At 41.5% G+C, this 14,287-nt stretch overlaps 1 protein-coding gene across 4 annotated transcripts in view; it reads left to right on the top strand.

Annotated features, from left to right (window-relative positions):
* Nucleotides 1-14,077, top strand: part of LOC137436706 (ephrin type-A receptor 4) — a 57,486-nt gene extending 43,409 nt beyond the window's left edge. Inside the window, exons 6-17 of one of the 4 annotated variants that reach the window (XM_078786682.1) lie at nucleotides 782-906; nucleotides 2,582-2,744; nucleotides 3,198-3,285; nucleotides 3,657-3,721; nucleotides 4,018-4,143; nucleotides 4,396-4,581; nucleotides 5,187-5,248; nucleotides 5,693-5,902; nucleotides 7,811-7,960; nucleotides 8,059-8,252; nucleotides 11,635-11,790; nucleotides 12,611-14,077. In XM_078786682.1, coding sequence (XP_078642808.1) covers nucleotides 782-906; nucleotides 2,582-2,744; nucleotides 3,198-3,285; nucleotides 3,657-3,721; nucleotides 4,018-4,143; nucleotides 4,396-4,581; nucleotides 5,187-5,248; nucleotides 5,693-5,902; nucleotides 7,811-7,960; nucleotides 8,059-8,252; nucleotides 11,635-11,790; nucleotides 12,611-12,707 — 1,622 coding nt within the window. In that variant the 3' untranslated portion in view covers nucleotides 12,708-14,077. Of the gene's footprint in view, nucleotides 1-781; nucleotides 907-2,581; nucleotides 2,745-3,194; nucleotides 3,286-3,656; nucleotides 3,722-4,017; nucleotides 4,144-4,395; nucleotides 4,582-5,186; nucleotides 5,249-5,692; nucleotides 5,903-7,810; nucleotides 7,961-8,058; nucleotides 8,253-11,631; nucleotides 11,791-12,610 lie in introns of all 4 variants that reach the window. The other 3 variants (XM_068130713.2, XM_068130714.2, XM_068130712.2) reach the window with 3 other exon arrangements.
* Nucleotides 14,078-14,287: the final 210 nt, after the last annotated feature.

The raw sequence follows: 14,287 nt of genomic DNA, 5'->3' as shown, positions 1-14,287 counted from the left end.
AAATTATTGTCATTTATTAAGTAAATGCAAACGTTATATTACTCTTCCTCCCCTCAAAACAATTTGGAACATGAAATACGCATTAAGTTTAACTTTTTCACAACTCCTCTCAGATACCAGGTGGTTACCATCAAAACCAGCGATGACCAAAATAATGGAGGTTGATGCTACAGTGTAAAAGCTTCTTCTTCTTTTTCCTCGTGCGCATGCAACACAGGGTTGCGGGGTAGCACCATTGGCTGAGGGCCGTGCCGCTGATGCAATACCCTCTGCTGGTTAGGGCAGGAATTTGTAATTTGGTCACGGTGTTGTCGATAGCTCGCCCACTTTTCGCAAAGGACATCGTGAGATTTTTAACATCCACCAATTAATATCAGCATCGGGGATGCCTTTTTGCATCCACCCGAGGTACGGCGTGTACAATGATGAATCACCCTGCCTGTGAAACACGGGAATGACTGTTTATAGCTGCGTCGGGATTCGAACCCAGGCTAGACGGCTTTGGGGTGAGTGTGCATATGCTCTCGGCCATCCTGTTAGCCCTGCATTGCAAAACACGGTCTTTTTAAAGCTACCTGTGTGACACAATGGGGAAATTCCTGACGACATGGTGATGACATTATTATCGCTTGTTATTAAAAGTGCTCAAGTCGTTTACACAAGTGGAGAATCCGAAACTTCGATCCCTGAACTTTGTCGCAATCATTCTTCAGCGCAAAATGATGAGTTTATTATACAAAGAGATTTGAGAAATTAACCTTTTTTTTCTTCTTCTTTCCAGTTCCTGCTCAAATTAATGAGCCTACTGTGAAACTACAAGGCAAGGACAACATCCTACTCAAATGGCAGCCACCCAGGCCTCCCAACGGTGTCATCCTGGAGTACGAGATCAAATACTACGAAAAGGTTTGGCAGCACGTTGTCTTGTGTGCTGTGTCTCCTCGGGGCTTCATTTTGGGAGTGTCATGAAGACTGTATGGTAAAGACTAATAAACATGATAAATCGGTGGTCTGGGTAGTGTCAGGACGCTTGCCTAATAGCACCGGAGTAGAATGAAGAACTCGTCTTTCAGGTAAAAACGTGTCGATCTACGTGGACATGGTTGGGGAGAGAGGGTTTGCTCCTTATCTGATGAAGGGTTAACCACCGAAACTCGCAGAAGTTAGCACACCTCACTGAATGTCCCGTTGATTTAATCCATTGTCAAAGCGCCACAGACTCGAATCATAAATCATCGCGTTCTAGTGCATTTTTTATTTATTTTGTATACAGAATCGAGGTTCGTGTAAGAGCTAACACATTTTAAACATGAAAACATGCACAGACACATAAATACATCCAATGAAGGGAGCGGGAGACAAGAGGGGGGGAGAGAGAGGGAAACACACAAGCACAACAACAGTAGAGAACAGGAAGTCGGTAGATCTGTGGAAGGGGGAGGGCTGCGGGAGCAGGGAGGGGTACATGGTATAAAGCAAATGAACACTTCTATGAATTTCAGGAAAGAGGTTGGGGATTGAAAGAGGTGGATTTGAGGTAAGGATTTGGGTTTTTTGCTTTATTTAACACAAGTGGAAGCTCTACAACGAGCTTTAGATACATTGTAGAAATGGTGAAGGTAAATTATACAAAAACACATTGTTCGGCCCTGAGAACCCATTAATGAAAAAAATCTACAAGTTGCATTTGGAGCATTTTTTGTTTATTTCCACTCGTCATTACACATATCAGGATATTTTCGTTTTATCACACAAAACTGGATGTGAATCAATATCTTTATTACTCTACACTTTTTGCAAAAAAATTATGGTGTTTACAGGTAGGCGATTGGCTGAAAGTACCAAAGAGTAGTGTATTGAAGTGACAAGTTGAATCAAAGTAAGGCCTTTAGAAGCTGGTAATGAGACTTCCGTCATATTTGGGTCAGGCAGTGCGTCTGAAAATTGTCCTTCAAATAGTTTTAGGCATTGATTTTGCTTATTCGAGGGTTTGTTGGATGTTTTCTGGTATGAAAGCTGTTGCTATTTTCTTTACCTTGTTGACAGAAGGTTCATTTGTAAAACTAATGCCGCACTGGAGAGTGAAAAAAAAATCTGCCCACAGGTGCATTTATCCATCTAGATAGCGTCGGCAAAATTTTCTCCATCCAGGTTGGATAAGCATAGGAATGGAGAACATAAAGGCTGACTCTTTATTGGATGTGACAATTCGTGCTAGCGTGGCAGTTTTGGCCTCCTCGCTTTGGCCATAATCCAAGATGCAGTCCGAGTGCCTGCCTGAGCTATCTCAAGGCAGCTGCAGTCTATCCTGGAAAGAAGAGCCAGGCATAAAATTAGGTGGTATACGTTAATGCACTGTGTTGTTTTAAAAAAAAAAAAGAAGAAGAAATCTTAGAAAACTTTCAATAGTCGACTCGATGGCAAAAACGGACCTGACGGCTGTGTGACTTGGCAGGAAAAGCAATGTCGAGTGTCCTGAAATCTATTTCTGTGACAGTTAAACCTGTCTTCCAACAAGCATCGTGGATTTTTAGGTTGTCATAAAGAGGAATGTTTAATGTACTCTCCTCTATTCTCACAGGCTCAACAGGACACTACTTTCTTAATCGTGCGAACAAAGGAAACGCAAAGGATACTTGGAAGCCTAAAACCCAATACTGTACACGTCTTTGAGGTACGCGCTCGCACATCTGCAGGTTATGGGGCCTACAGCAAGCCGAAGGAGTTGAACCTTGCAATATCGCGTGAGTACCAATTTATTTGACATTCTCTAATTTCGTAAATTGTATGTATATATATATACATGGTATATATATATTATATATATATAATTCACTTAAGTGGTCACTCTTAGGGATAGTCATTAGGGGAAGTTACATTGTATTTGGTTCCTATAAGCAGGAAGGTGGAAAAAAAAAATGTGTCAAGGTAATTGTTTCCATAGCGGGTATTTCAAGGGAAGCTTTGTAACCCATTGCTGGCATGTCATGTGCTATGTACAAGCATGGGGGTCAACATGGTGGTTCGTAGTCATACTTGCAGTGAAAAGTTTGTGGATTTTAAGCTTTAGGGTTTAAACTGCCATAGATATTTGCAAAATTAGAACCAAACTTAGGTTATGGAACTAAGATGATATATAATTGTTCCCCCAGAAGTCTTGAATGATCATCTTTTTGTTTATTTTTGTCTGCCAGCAGAACCAGGACTAATGCTGGCAGCAGTTGCTGGTGGAACTGCAATATTTGTTGTACCGTTCTGCCTTCTCATCGTTTGCTTTTGTCGAAGGTAATGAAAACAACTTTCGGATGTCCATGCGCTAATTTGAATGCGTGCTTCGACAAAATAGCTTTGTGTAAGTTTCTTTTTTAGCACGACAATGGGCCTTTTGTTCTGCTCGGCTTTGGGTTTGCACCTTTGTGTTCAGCATTTAGTATCAGTTTTCAGCTCATGGATATTTTACAACAGCACATGTGCTGAACATGATTTCCAAATCACAGCACATGTCCATAGTCTGGGCCTTTTAAGCTGTTCTTTGCTTGCTCTGGCACGAGTGGTGCACAGTTTGTGATGCTTGACAAATAAACCGAGGTTTTGAGGCGCCCAATCGATCTTCTCACCCTTTGACTGAGTGTACTCTTCCATGCGTCTTTTTTCAGGCGCAGACGAAGCTTGGCTGCACGACTCGACCTGGAGGAGCAGATTCCGATCAAGTCTGCCCATGGTGAGAACCTGGTGTGGACCTTTAAAAGGTCAAAAAATAGTTGCTGCATCATTAAAATTCCCTCAGACAATTTCAAAGTCCTCGGTATCTGGTGCTCCCAACGTTTTGGAACGACAAAATTCTCTCCTTCCTCTGAGAGTAGAAATCAAAAGCTGTCTTCCGGAAAACTTTGGACCTTCTTGAAAACTTTACTGGGAACAAATATGGTAGAAATAAGTTTGCAAAGATGCAAAATGGCCTTGTGTTGGACATTTCCTCACTGGATTGTTTATTTTCTTTATTTTCTTCCATCACAGTGAATCTCAGACCCAAGAAAAACTGCGTGGACCCTCTCACTTATGAGGACCCAAACAAGGCTATCCTAGAATTTACTCAAGAGATTGATGCTTCGAGCATCAAAATTGAGAAGGTCATTGGATCAGGTAGGACATACTATTTGTATCATAAATAAAATATTTTTCATATATTTAGCTGTGAAAGTATTGATCATTATTTCATGAAAGCTTCACGATGCAAGAACTAAACTATCTTAACTAATACGTGAACACTGGTCTTCTGAATATTACTGTGACATTCTCAACAAGGAGAATTGAAACCTCTGTTCTTTCTGTTGATATTTGTGGAAAGTGAGAGCTGAGGATAGTAGGATTAACGTGTCTCCTCCATCCAACCAGGTGAATCCGGTGAAGTGTGCCGAGGCCGGTTGAAGCTTCCGGGTGAGCCTGAAGTGGCTGTGGCCATTAAGACCTTGAAAGCAGGTTACAGTGAGAAGCAGAGGAGGGACTTCCTGAGTGAAGCGAGCATCATGGGACAGTTCCAGCACCCAAACATCATCCGTCTGGAGGGCGTAGTCACCAAAAGTAGGGCCCACTTCGTTTTTGGTTTCCCCATTTTTTCAAGCTGGTGAACTGACACATGTTGCACTTCATGTGACCTGCAGTGATAAGTTTTAAGTTACATAATTATGGATGAGCCAATCTTTATTTGAGACAAAGTCTTTGCATTAATGTTGTTGAATAAAAAGGAAGCAAAAATAAATAAATAAATTAACCCTCCAAGGTGATCAGATTAATGCCTTTTCAGTAGTTTTAATTTCATCATGAGCTGGTTTGGACTTGCCTTTGAGAATTGAGCTCGGGATTTAGCTTCCTGTTTAATCCACGTGAGGGGCCAAATGGCAAAGGCACTTGAATGATCCTCAGCCAGTTGCTGCTTTTTGGAAACCATCCATTGGTCAGTAAGCAGGAAGCTTGCTTCAAACAAGGCAACAGCTGGATGCCATCCATGAAAACAAGCACAAAGTGCACACCCTATCAGCATTGCTGCTGGCATCAGTTGTTTGCCATGTTTCTACGAGCTCCGTTCTTCAACTTCAGTGGTTTTTGATCATCCTTTAGATCTTAACATGGATTTTTTCATTTGCATACGTGTCCTAAATTCACAGTGGCATTGTGTCTATCTGCAGGTACTCCTGTGATGATTGTGACGGAATACATGGAAAATGGATCACTTGATTCCTTCCTTCGGGTAAGAGGATTTGTACAACAAAGGCTATTCCGTTTCTTAATACAAAGCAGCAGGGCACGAAAAAAAAATGTGGAAGAGAAAACAGAGTGAAAGTTTAGGGGAGGCTGACAGTTTATGTGTACTTTCTTTCATTTATTTGGATTTTAGTCCTCCATTTTGAACTCTTCCCTTTCATCTCTGTGAATTTCCAAAAAGCAAATGAAGATGACAAATAATCCCTGAAACAGCCAATGCTGGCCTAGCTAGCATTGGCTTTCAACGAGTTTTTCTTGCTCGTCATATTTCCATCCAAAGGTGTATTGATGCAATTCAGGCAAAACTCACTTGGCAGTGGCAGCCATTGAAATGTAATTTGTTTTAATGTGGAAGTCATTTATTTTACCTCAGATCCGTAATAATGTAGGACTTACGGTGTGTGCTCACATGTTGTTTCTCATGGAGCAGAAAAACGATGGGCAGTTCACGGCCATCCAACTACTGGGAATGCTGCGTGGAATTGCCGCCGGCATGAAGTACCTGGCCGACATGAACTACATCCATCGTGACCTTGCCGCACGCAACGTGCTGGTCAATGGCAACCTCATGTGCAAAGTGTCCGACTTTGGCCTCTCCAGGGGCCTCGAGGATGACCCACAGGCCGTGTACACCACACATGTATGTTCCAGACACCACATAATCCTCTTCCACTTGGCCGAGGAAAACAGTACAAGCTTTGCTATGAACTGAACTTAAAGTTAAACAATGTTTGTAAATGTTTTAGGAAGTAATTTGCCAAAAATGGTTGAAAACAATGATATTATAAAAGACTAAAATTGACTTTGTTTCATGATCAAGAATGAAGAAGTGTTTCTGTTTACAGTATGATTGAGGCTATTGTCCTATTTGAGAGAAAAAGTAACCCCGGTTTGGTGTGAATCTGTTTTCATCATAGTTGGTGAAACTTGGTGAAATCATAGTTGGTGAAACAATATATGCCTAGTGGCATATATTGACATTTTAATTCATTTTAGCTACATAAGACCAGATATAATTACGACTCAAAGCTAACTTTTTGAGATAATTGTTTATTGCTACATATTTATCTTGAAGTATTGGGTGTGAATTTTTTTTTGAAGACTATTTAAGCAAGTTTGGCCTTTATTTGTAACGAGATTAATTTTGTCATTAGACGCCATTCATTTTGGTAGTAGCTTCACACAACCCTTCGCTTTATCGTTCTAGCACTAGCTGAGAATGAATAGATTTAAGGAGGAAGATAAAGAAAGACAAATAAATTACTAGAACGGAAATCGGTTGATTCGGATCTGGATTCGGACCTGAACCAAAATCGAATCGGCTTGTTCTCGACATCGAACCAACTCATCCACCTAATTTTGTCATCGGTCCACAATCTTTTGAAATATCGTGCTATATATTGTTTTTGGCCCCATCTCTCAATGGTGAAGAATCACTTATAAATAATTTTTTTAATTATCGTATCCGAATCCGGATTTGGAGCTTCACCAAAATAGAATCGGTTTGACCTTGTTACACCCCCAACCTGTCCACCAAGTTTCATCCGAATCCATACACAACGTTTTTGAGATATCGTGCTTTGTATCGGTTATAGCCCTATCGCTCAATGATGAAAAATCACTTAAAACATTCTCTGATCTGCATCCGGATTCAAATCTTCACCAAAAGTGATTCAATTCGTACCTGTCACATACCTAACCTTTCCACCAAGTTTCGTCCGAATCCATGCACAGCTTTTTGAGATATTGTGTTATACATAGTTTTTCCCTATCTTTCAATAGTGAAGATTCACATAAAAAATTCTCGGATACAAATCTGGAACCATTTTGTTCTCGTCACATACCCAACCTCTCCACCAAATTTCGTCCAAATCCGTCGACAACTTTTTGAGGTACCCTGTCCACAAACAGACAGACAGGGGTGAACACAACACCTTCATCCACCTTCGGTGGCAGAGATAATAACAGCAATCAAGGTCAGAGGTGAATTGCACCTTTGTACCTAGATTTTCAAGTATCACTGTAGTATGACAAGCCGATGTATTCTTATTGCAGGAAGAGCAGAAATATCGGTGAGAAAGGAAGCATAGAAAAGCCAATTACGACTCTCAGTAAGAGGCCATTTTGCTCATCGTGCCTGACTTGAGTTTAGGAACCATTTGTACAAGTTTGCAACATATACACCACAAGCACAGTCCAAAATCTGCTCCTGTGTGAAAGCGGGTGCATGTAAGAACCTGGAATAATGCCATGTATTCTCACCTGAGTGATCTCGGTTCTTGAAGTACGATCCCAACCTTGAATTTGTTGCATTGGCACTTAACTGCACCTGCCGCTGCAATTGTATTATAGCTCTCTTGAGCCTTACCTAAGTCGACTGCAGCTGCCCATGAAGGTTTAAAGCCAGAGTGAGAAAAGCTTTGTTTTATGCTGGTATTCCAAGTTCCTTGGAATTTTTTTTGCAAGTGTTTCAAGAGTTTCCGTTACATTGTGTTCTTTAGTAAAATAAGGAAATATAAGCTAACATGGCATAAATGTCATTTATCAGGGTGGAAAGATTCCCATCCGTTGGACGGCACCCGAGGCCATAACTTTACGCAAGTTCACATCGGCGAGTGACGTGTGGAGCTTTGGCATTGTCATGTGGGAAGTGATGTCATATGGGGAGAGGCCCTACTGGGATATGAACAACCAGGAGGTGAGTTGGTAGGCATATTGCCTTGATGAGGGAAAATGTGGTTTGCCAGCTGCTGTGTGAGATAATGAAATCTAAAATGGCAACGGCATGCTTTGCAGGTGATCCAGGCAATTGATGAGGGATACAGGCTACCGACACCCATGGACTGTCCTATAGCTCTTCACCATCTCATGCTCGATTGCTGGCAAAAAGAACATGCGAATCGACCAAGCTTCACCCAACTCCTCGCTTACCTTGAAAAGCTGCTACAGACTCCCTCATTACTCAAGGCCACACCTGGAACTCCGCAAGGGTAAGAGTTCATCTAATCCATGTATTTGTTTGTGGTTCCAATCTGGGATAAAGCATGAAGATATCGTGCAGAATGAAAAGCACACGGCCACCTTACCAGCCATAAATCAAAGATCAAAAGCTCCGAGTATCTGGGAAGCACAATTCCAGAAGATATGGCAGTATTTGGGATGTGGAATGCACACCAGTCTGCATTGTGGTTGCTGAGGTTGCACAAAGAAAACTTTTAAAATGGTCTGACGTGCCTGGAGAATCAGCTCTGGCTGCTGCCTGCAATTGGATCCAAATAGGAGACACGTGTCTCAGAGAGCAGGCCATTTTCGTAATCGCAAGCGGAGCAAAGAGCAAAGGCCGCCCATGCCTGTCAGGCAGCCAATGTGGTCCTCTGCAAAGCATCAAAACCATCTTCCGGATGGACACCACATTTTTGGGTTTTAAGTGCTTTGTGTCAGGGAATTAAAGCAAATACAAATTTCTCCAGCTGCATACGACTTCGACTACGGTGTATCTTGTGACTATTTTTCACTGGATTACTCCGGCATGTTTTAAGGATGATGCAGCAAAGTAAAATGGTTCACCTTTTCAACGTCCAGGCAGAATTTTAGTGTTCTATTCAGTATTGGTCAATAATCGTTCAGATATAATGGCCATGGCTATGGGGGAGGTCCATATACCTTTGGTAGAGCATTGGCTTGGTGGTGGCAAGTTATGCATGTGTCCATGGCTAAGGACCAATCCTAGACAGGTTACCATTGCATCAGTGTGTGCAAGTTTCCGCTGAGCAGCCATGAGAATTGAACAGATGCCAGTGAGTTAATTGCAAAAGGCTTTAGGCACTCTAGCACCAAGCTGCTCACCATACCAATGGTCTGTCTTATTAGTTTGAATCGGCTCGACACCATCAGCACTGAAAGGCAAGCAGAGTAGGGCCCGGTTAGACACCATCAGCACAAAGGTTAAGGGGCAACAGGAAAGCTTAGTTTGTAGAATGCTACCCTCTGAGCTGTCTCGTCTTCGATCTCTTTCCCCCGTAAATTTGAGGATGACTAAAACCACCATCTTTGTGAAGTTCTAGAAGGAGGCAGGCTGGGGAATGAGGGGGCTTTATTTTCTAGGCAGGGAATTTAGCTTAATTTACAGCACCCAATCATCCTGTAGCATTACATCTTTCAGATGAGAATGTAAGGCCTTCTTCCCCATCTGAATTTCGGGCTGTGAACTTTTATAGATTCCACACTGTGATTCATAAGGAGTTGGCAATTGTGTAAGTAATTTGACAATAGTTGCAAGAGTTGGCAATATAATTAAATTGAAATAAAATAAATGTTTTTAAGGTTGCAGAAAAGAGAACCCAAGCAATTTAAGGGGGCATGTCGATCACCGTCCTGTTACCCCTTGCATGCGCGCACACAGCGGGGTAAAGCAATTGTCGGTCAGTCTCTGTCAATCCAAATTTGGTTGGCAAAATTGTACACCATCTCGACTTTGCTGCTCACGCTTTCCTGGTGGAGGAACATCAATATTCAGACCAAATGGTGGCGCCTGGCGATGCAACACCTGAGTTCACTTCGTCAACAAAATCTGTCTGTTTAGTACATCTTTACATACGGAAACTAGAACGGAACTCGGTAGAGCGCAAACCTCTGCCAGGGTGAATAGTTTATGTTTTGTATCCCACTGATAGGCCGGATCTGGTTTCAGACCTGAACCAAAATCTAAGCGGCTTGTTCTTGTCACCTAACCAACTCGTCCACCAAGTTTAGTCATAACTCGTCCTCAACTTTTTAAAATATCATGTTATATATCGCTTTTCACCCGATCTCTTAATGGTGAAGAATCATTTGAAAATTAAATAAATATCGTATCCGAATCCATATTCAGATCTTCATCAAAATCGAAACGATTCGTCCTTGTAACACACCTAACCAGTCCACCAAGTTTCGTCCAAATCCGTCCACAACTTTTTGAGATATCCTGCTATATATCGTTTTTTCCCCTATCTCTCAGTGGTGAAGAATCACTTTAAAAATTTGACTAGCCGGATCCGAATCTTCACCAACATCTAATCATTTCGTCCATGTCAATTCAACTACATCTCTGCCAAATTTCACCTGAATCCGGCCACAACTTTTTGAGATATCTTGTTCACAGACAGATAGACAAACAAATGAAAAAAATCACTCATAGAGCGACACTTGGCAAAACAGAACAAAGTAGAATGGCACTCAGTAGAGCAATCCTTTTGACCCCAAAAATAATTAGTAGTTGAATTCAGTGACCTGATATGAAAATCATTTCCGAGGTTAAGTTTAAGGATAAAAAGTGACAATTTTAGAAATTTGGCCTGTGTTGACCTTTGGCCTATGTTGACATCAAAAATAGTTGGTGGTTGGTTTCAGTAAGCCTACATGCAAATCCTATTCAGATTTTCGGTCAATAAGATGAAAATTGAGGATTTTAGAAATTTGAGTAAAGTGGTTGACCTTTGGCCTAGGTTGACCTTGTGACCTATGTTGACCTCAAAAATAGTTGGTGGTTGAATTCAGTTAGCTGGTATGAAAATACTATTGAAAATTCAAGTCAATTGGATGAAAATTTAGGATATTAAAAATTTGAAGAAAGTGGTTGACCTTTGGCCTATGTGGACCTTTTGACCTTAAAAATATATAGAATTTTGTCAGAAGATGAACTCTACCATTTGGTGAAGTTTCGTGAAAATCGGTTTAAAATTGTGACCTGTACGCAAGTATAAGTGAGTGGACAGACAAACAAACACACGCAAACCGAGTGATCAACATACTTGTCAATTTTTTAATATTTTTGCCATGTAACAAACAGACAGACATGGGTGAAAACATAACCTCCATCCACCTACCATGCTATATATCGTTTTTGGCCCCATCTCTCCATGGTGAAGTATCATTTCCAAAATAAAAAAGTGCATATCCAAATGCAGATCTGGATTTTCACCAAAATGAAGTCGGTTCGTTCTCGTCACACACCCAACCTGTCCACCAAGTTTGGTACAAATCTGTCCATACCTTTTTGGGATATCCTGCTCACAGACAGATGGGTGAAAATGTAACCTCCATACACCTTCGATGGCAGAGGTAAACATACTCATAGTAAAGTTCCCATGCTTCCTGATCGTTGGACCTATCTAAATTATTTATAAAACATGAGATATCAATCTTTTTGGCCTGCCAAACTGGCTGCCAGGAGCTTCACATCTTTTCTTAAAAAGGGAGGGGGCAACCCTTCCCTTGTCCCTTTTTCTCAAGACCACGTGGAGTAAAGTGTTCTACGAAAACTCTAGTTGTCTTAAGTGTTGGTGTAGTGACTGTGGCTAGTTAATGAATTGCTCCTGCATTTACTCCCAGTAGGCCTGCGGGATCTCTGTTGGAGCGAAACCCCCCAGAATACACCACATTTTACTCGGTCGCCGAGTGGCTGGAGGCCATCAAGATGGGCGAGTACAAGGAGAACTTCATCAACGCCGGCTACGTTCCCTGGAGCTCCGTTGCACACATGACGCTTGAGTGAGTGATTTCACGGACGCTCTAATTGGTGATCGTCACTTCAAAATATAACGGGCACGTGGGCAAGCCCAAAATCCCATCACTTACGGACTTGCGTGTGATGCCTCTAAGGTCAAAATAAAAGCAAGGAAAATGTAATTTGTACTGCAAGCTTGTAACCGTGACAAATGATTCCTCTCATTGAATCATTTGTAACAGATGGGTGAGTCGGCGAATAAGCGAAATAAGCCACTCCGAGGGTATTAAAGCAACAGTGCTGGGTTCGCTTTCATTATGTACATGTGGGCTTCATTCAAACTCGACCGAGTATCGCGAGAACGCAAATGGAGACCTTAAGAGCAAGGTATCAAGTACTGCATAGCGAAAGATGATTTCATTTGCATTTCTTTTCATAAACTTGAGCTGTGAGATGGCTGGAGTTTGGCTTAAATCAGAAAACAATTTAAAATGAGGGTTCTCGACCATATTTAAGTTGCCTGTCGGTATTGTTCATGCGAGATGCATGTCCCGTGCTTTTGCACTGAAAGTCCATCAAGATTCACTTCCAGTCACTCAAACTGTCAAAAATGGAAAAAACATACACGTATCAGAGTTTCGAGCTGGGGTTCTGATACTTGGTATAACCCGACCCAATGACCGTTTTCAATTTGCCAAATTGACATGGATATTGATATCGGCAATCCCATGAGACAAAACCAGTGAGACCCCGAAGGTTTTCTTCTTGTTATGTTTACATGTTTTTAAATTTTCTTTTTTCCTCATTTTCCTGCCAAGTGATCATCAATGCCGAATGCATGCCTCCCTTTCTCCCTCACTTTAGGGACCTTCGGCGTGTGGGTGTAACGTTGGCCGGGCATCAAAAGAGGATTATGACCAGCATTCAGGCGCTCCGGACGCAGATGGGCAACACCGCATAGGCCAGAGGGTTGGCGCAACCTCCCGCCGGCGTGCCTTACAATCGAGGGCTCGGAACTTGAACGAATTTCCTCTTGGAAAGCCGATGGACCCTTTGCTGTGCCATTTTTCCACGTTTTGACGCCGAGGATCAAACAGCCAGACTTTTTATACTGTAATAGCCATTGGCAGGATGCTTTTGTGCTTTGTGGATTTCAACAATCCACTATCGATGAGAGGATGTACATAGTCTTTTGCAAGTCAGAAAGGTAACGCTGGACCTGTCGGTGATACCAAGCGGACCCATCGCATCATACTGCTTAACAGCGATCTGAAAATCTTTGCCAAAAGCTGTATTTGCTGGTTTGAGGCCAAAATACGGATACAACTGTGATTTGGCAGGCAAATCTTAATGGAGGATTTTTGTTGATTTCTGTCGATCATCCACAGTGAATCGTGTCTTTTGATCACCGTGGGGCAATGGGAGTGATAGGAGGTTCGGTTCACCTGTTTACAGCCTCACATTTTGTATTATATTAAGATGTGTATGCATTTATATTCTTCATTTTTCTATCATAAACAAACACAAAAAGTGCACTTAAGCATTCATCCATTTGGGTTCAGTCTTTACACGTTTACTTGCTACAACTCATTGCTTAGAATGCATTTGGAGCAAATGGTCAGCGAAGTCTATCCAATGAAGTTTGATTTTGAGGATCTATTGGGTGTAGAACTCAAGGTACTTATTTATTTTAACTTATTTCCTGTACATTATTTATGGAAATGGTATCAAACAACTATGTTGAGCATTCATACTGATTCGTTGTACCTATCTGGCTTTTGTATGTTTTTCAATACCAAAAAAACTTCATAGAGAACCTCTTGCGTGTCGAATGATCTTTGGGAAGAAAGAATTTTAAATGGTTTCATGGATGCGATGGAAAAGAAAAAAGAAAAAAGAAAAAAGAAAAGAACATTGGCTATGAATCATTTTTTTGAAATAGCCTTGAGCAATCACATGCACTAATGCTTTAAAGTACATAGTTAGACGCTAAATCACGTTAACCTCGAGATCCAGGCAGAGCTCGGAGTGAGAAAGGACACTGTATTTCAGCATTGCACACAAGGACCAGTATTTTACATCCAAGTGAGATGTATGAACAACCAAAGGGTCATGCAGTGGTTATTCTATACACTTCAAAAAGTGATCTTGGAATGTAATTAGGCCAAAGGTTTCAGACAATTCCAGATCTTCTGTGGTCTTATTGTGTTTGCGTCATTCATGCATGTATATACAGTCGTGGCCAAAAATATTGGCACCCTTGCACTTTTTTCAAATAATGCACCATTTCTTCCAGAAAATTGTTGAAATTAAAAAATATTTTGGTATCCACATATGTATTTCTTTGGTTTGCAGTGCAACAAAACAAACTAGAACAATGCGACTGTGTCGCCAATATGCCTCCGCATAGTCCCGCAACGGGTAGATAGATGCCATCACTCTGCATATGTATGGGTAGGGGATCATGGTCGTGAAGTTTCGTGTTGATCGGATGAGGTTCATTTTTCTATTCAAGATGGCTGCCAAACCACATGACCTATG

The sequence above is a fragment of the Myxine glutinosa genome, chromosome 11, assembly GCF_964187855.1.
Source record: "Myxine glutinosa chromosome 11, kmMyxGlut1.1, whole genome shotgun sequence".
In the NCBI taxonomy this organism is placed as follows: domain Eukaryota; kingdom Metazoa; phylum Chordata; class Myxini; order Myxiniformes; family Myxinidae; genus Myxine; species Myxine glutinosa.
The sequence above is the reverse complement of the archived record's forward strand: the minus strand, read 5'-3'. Positions and strand labels throughout refer to the sequence as shown.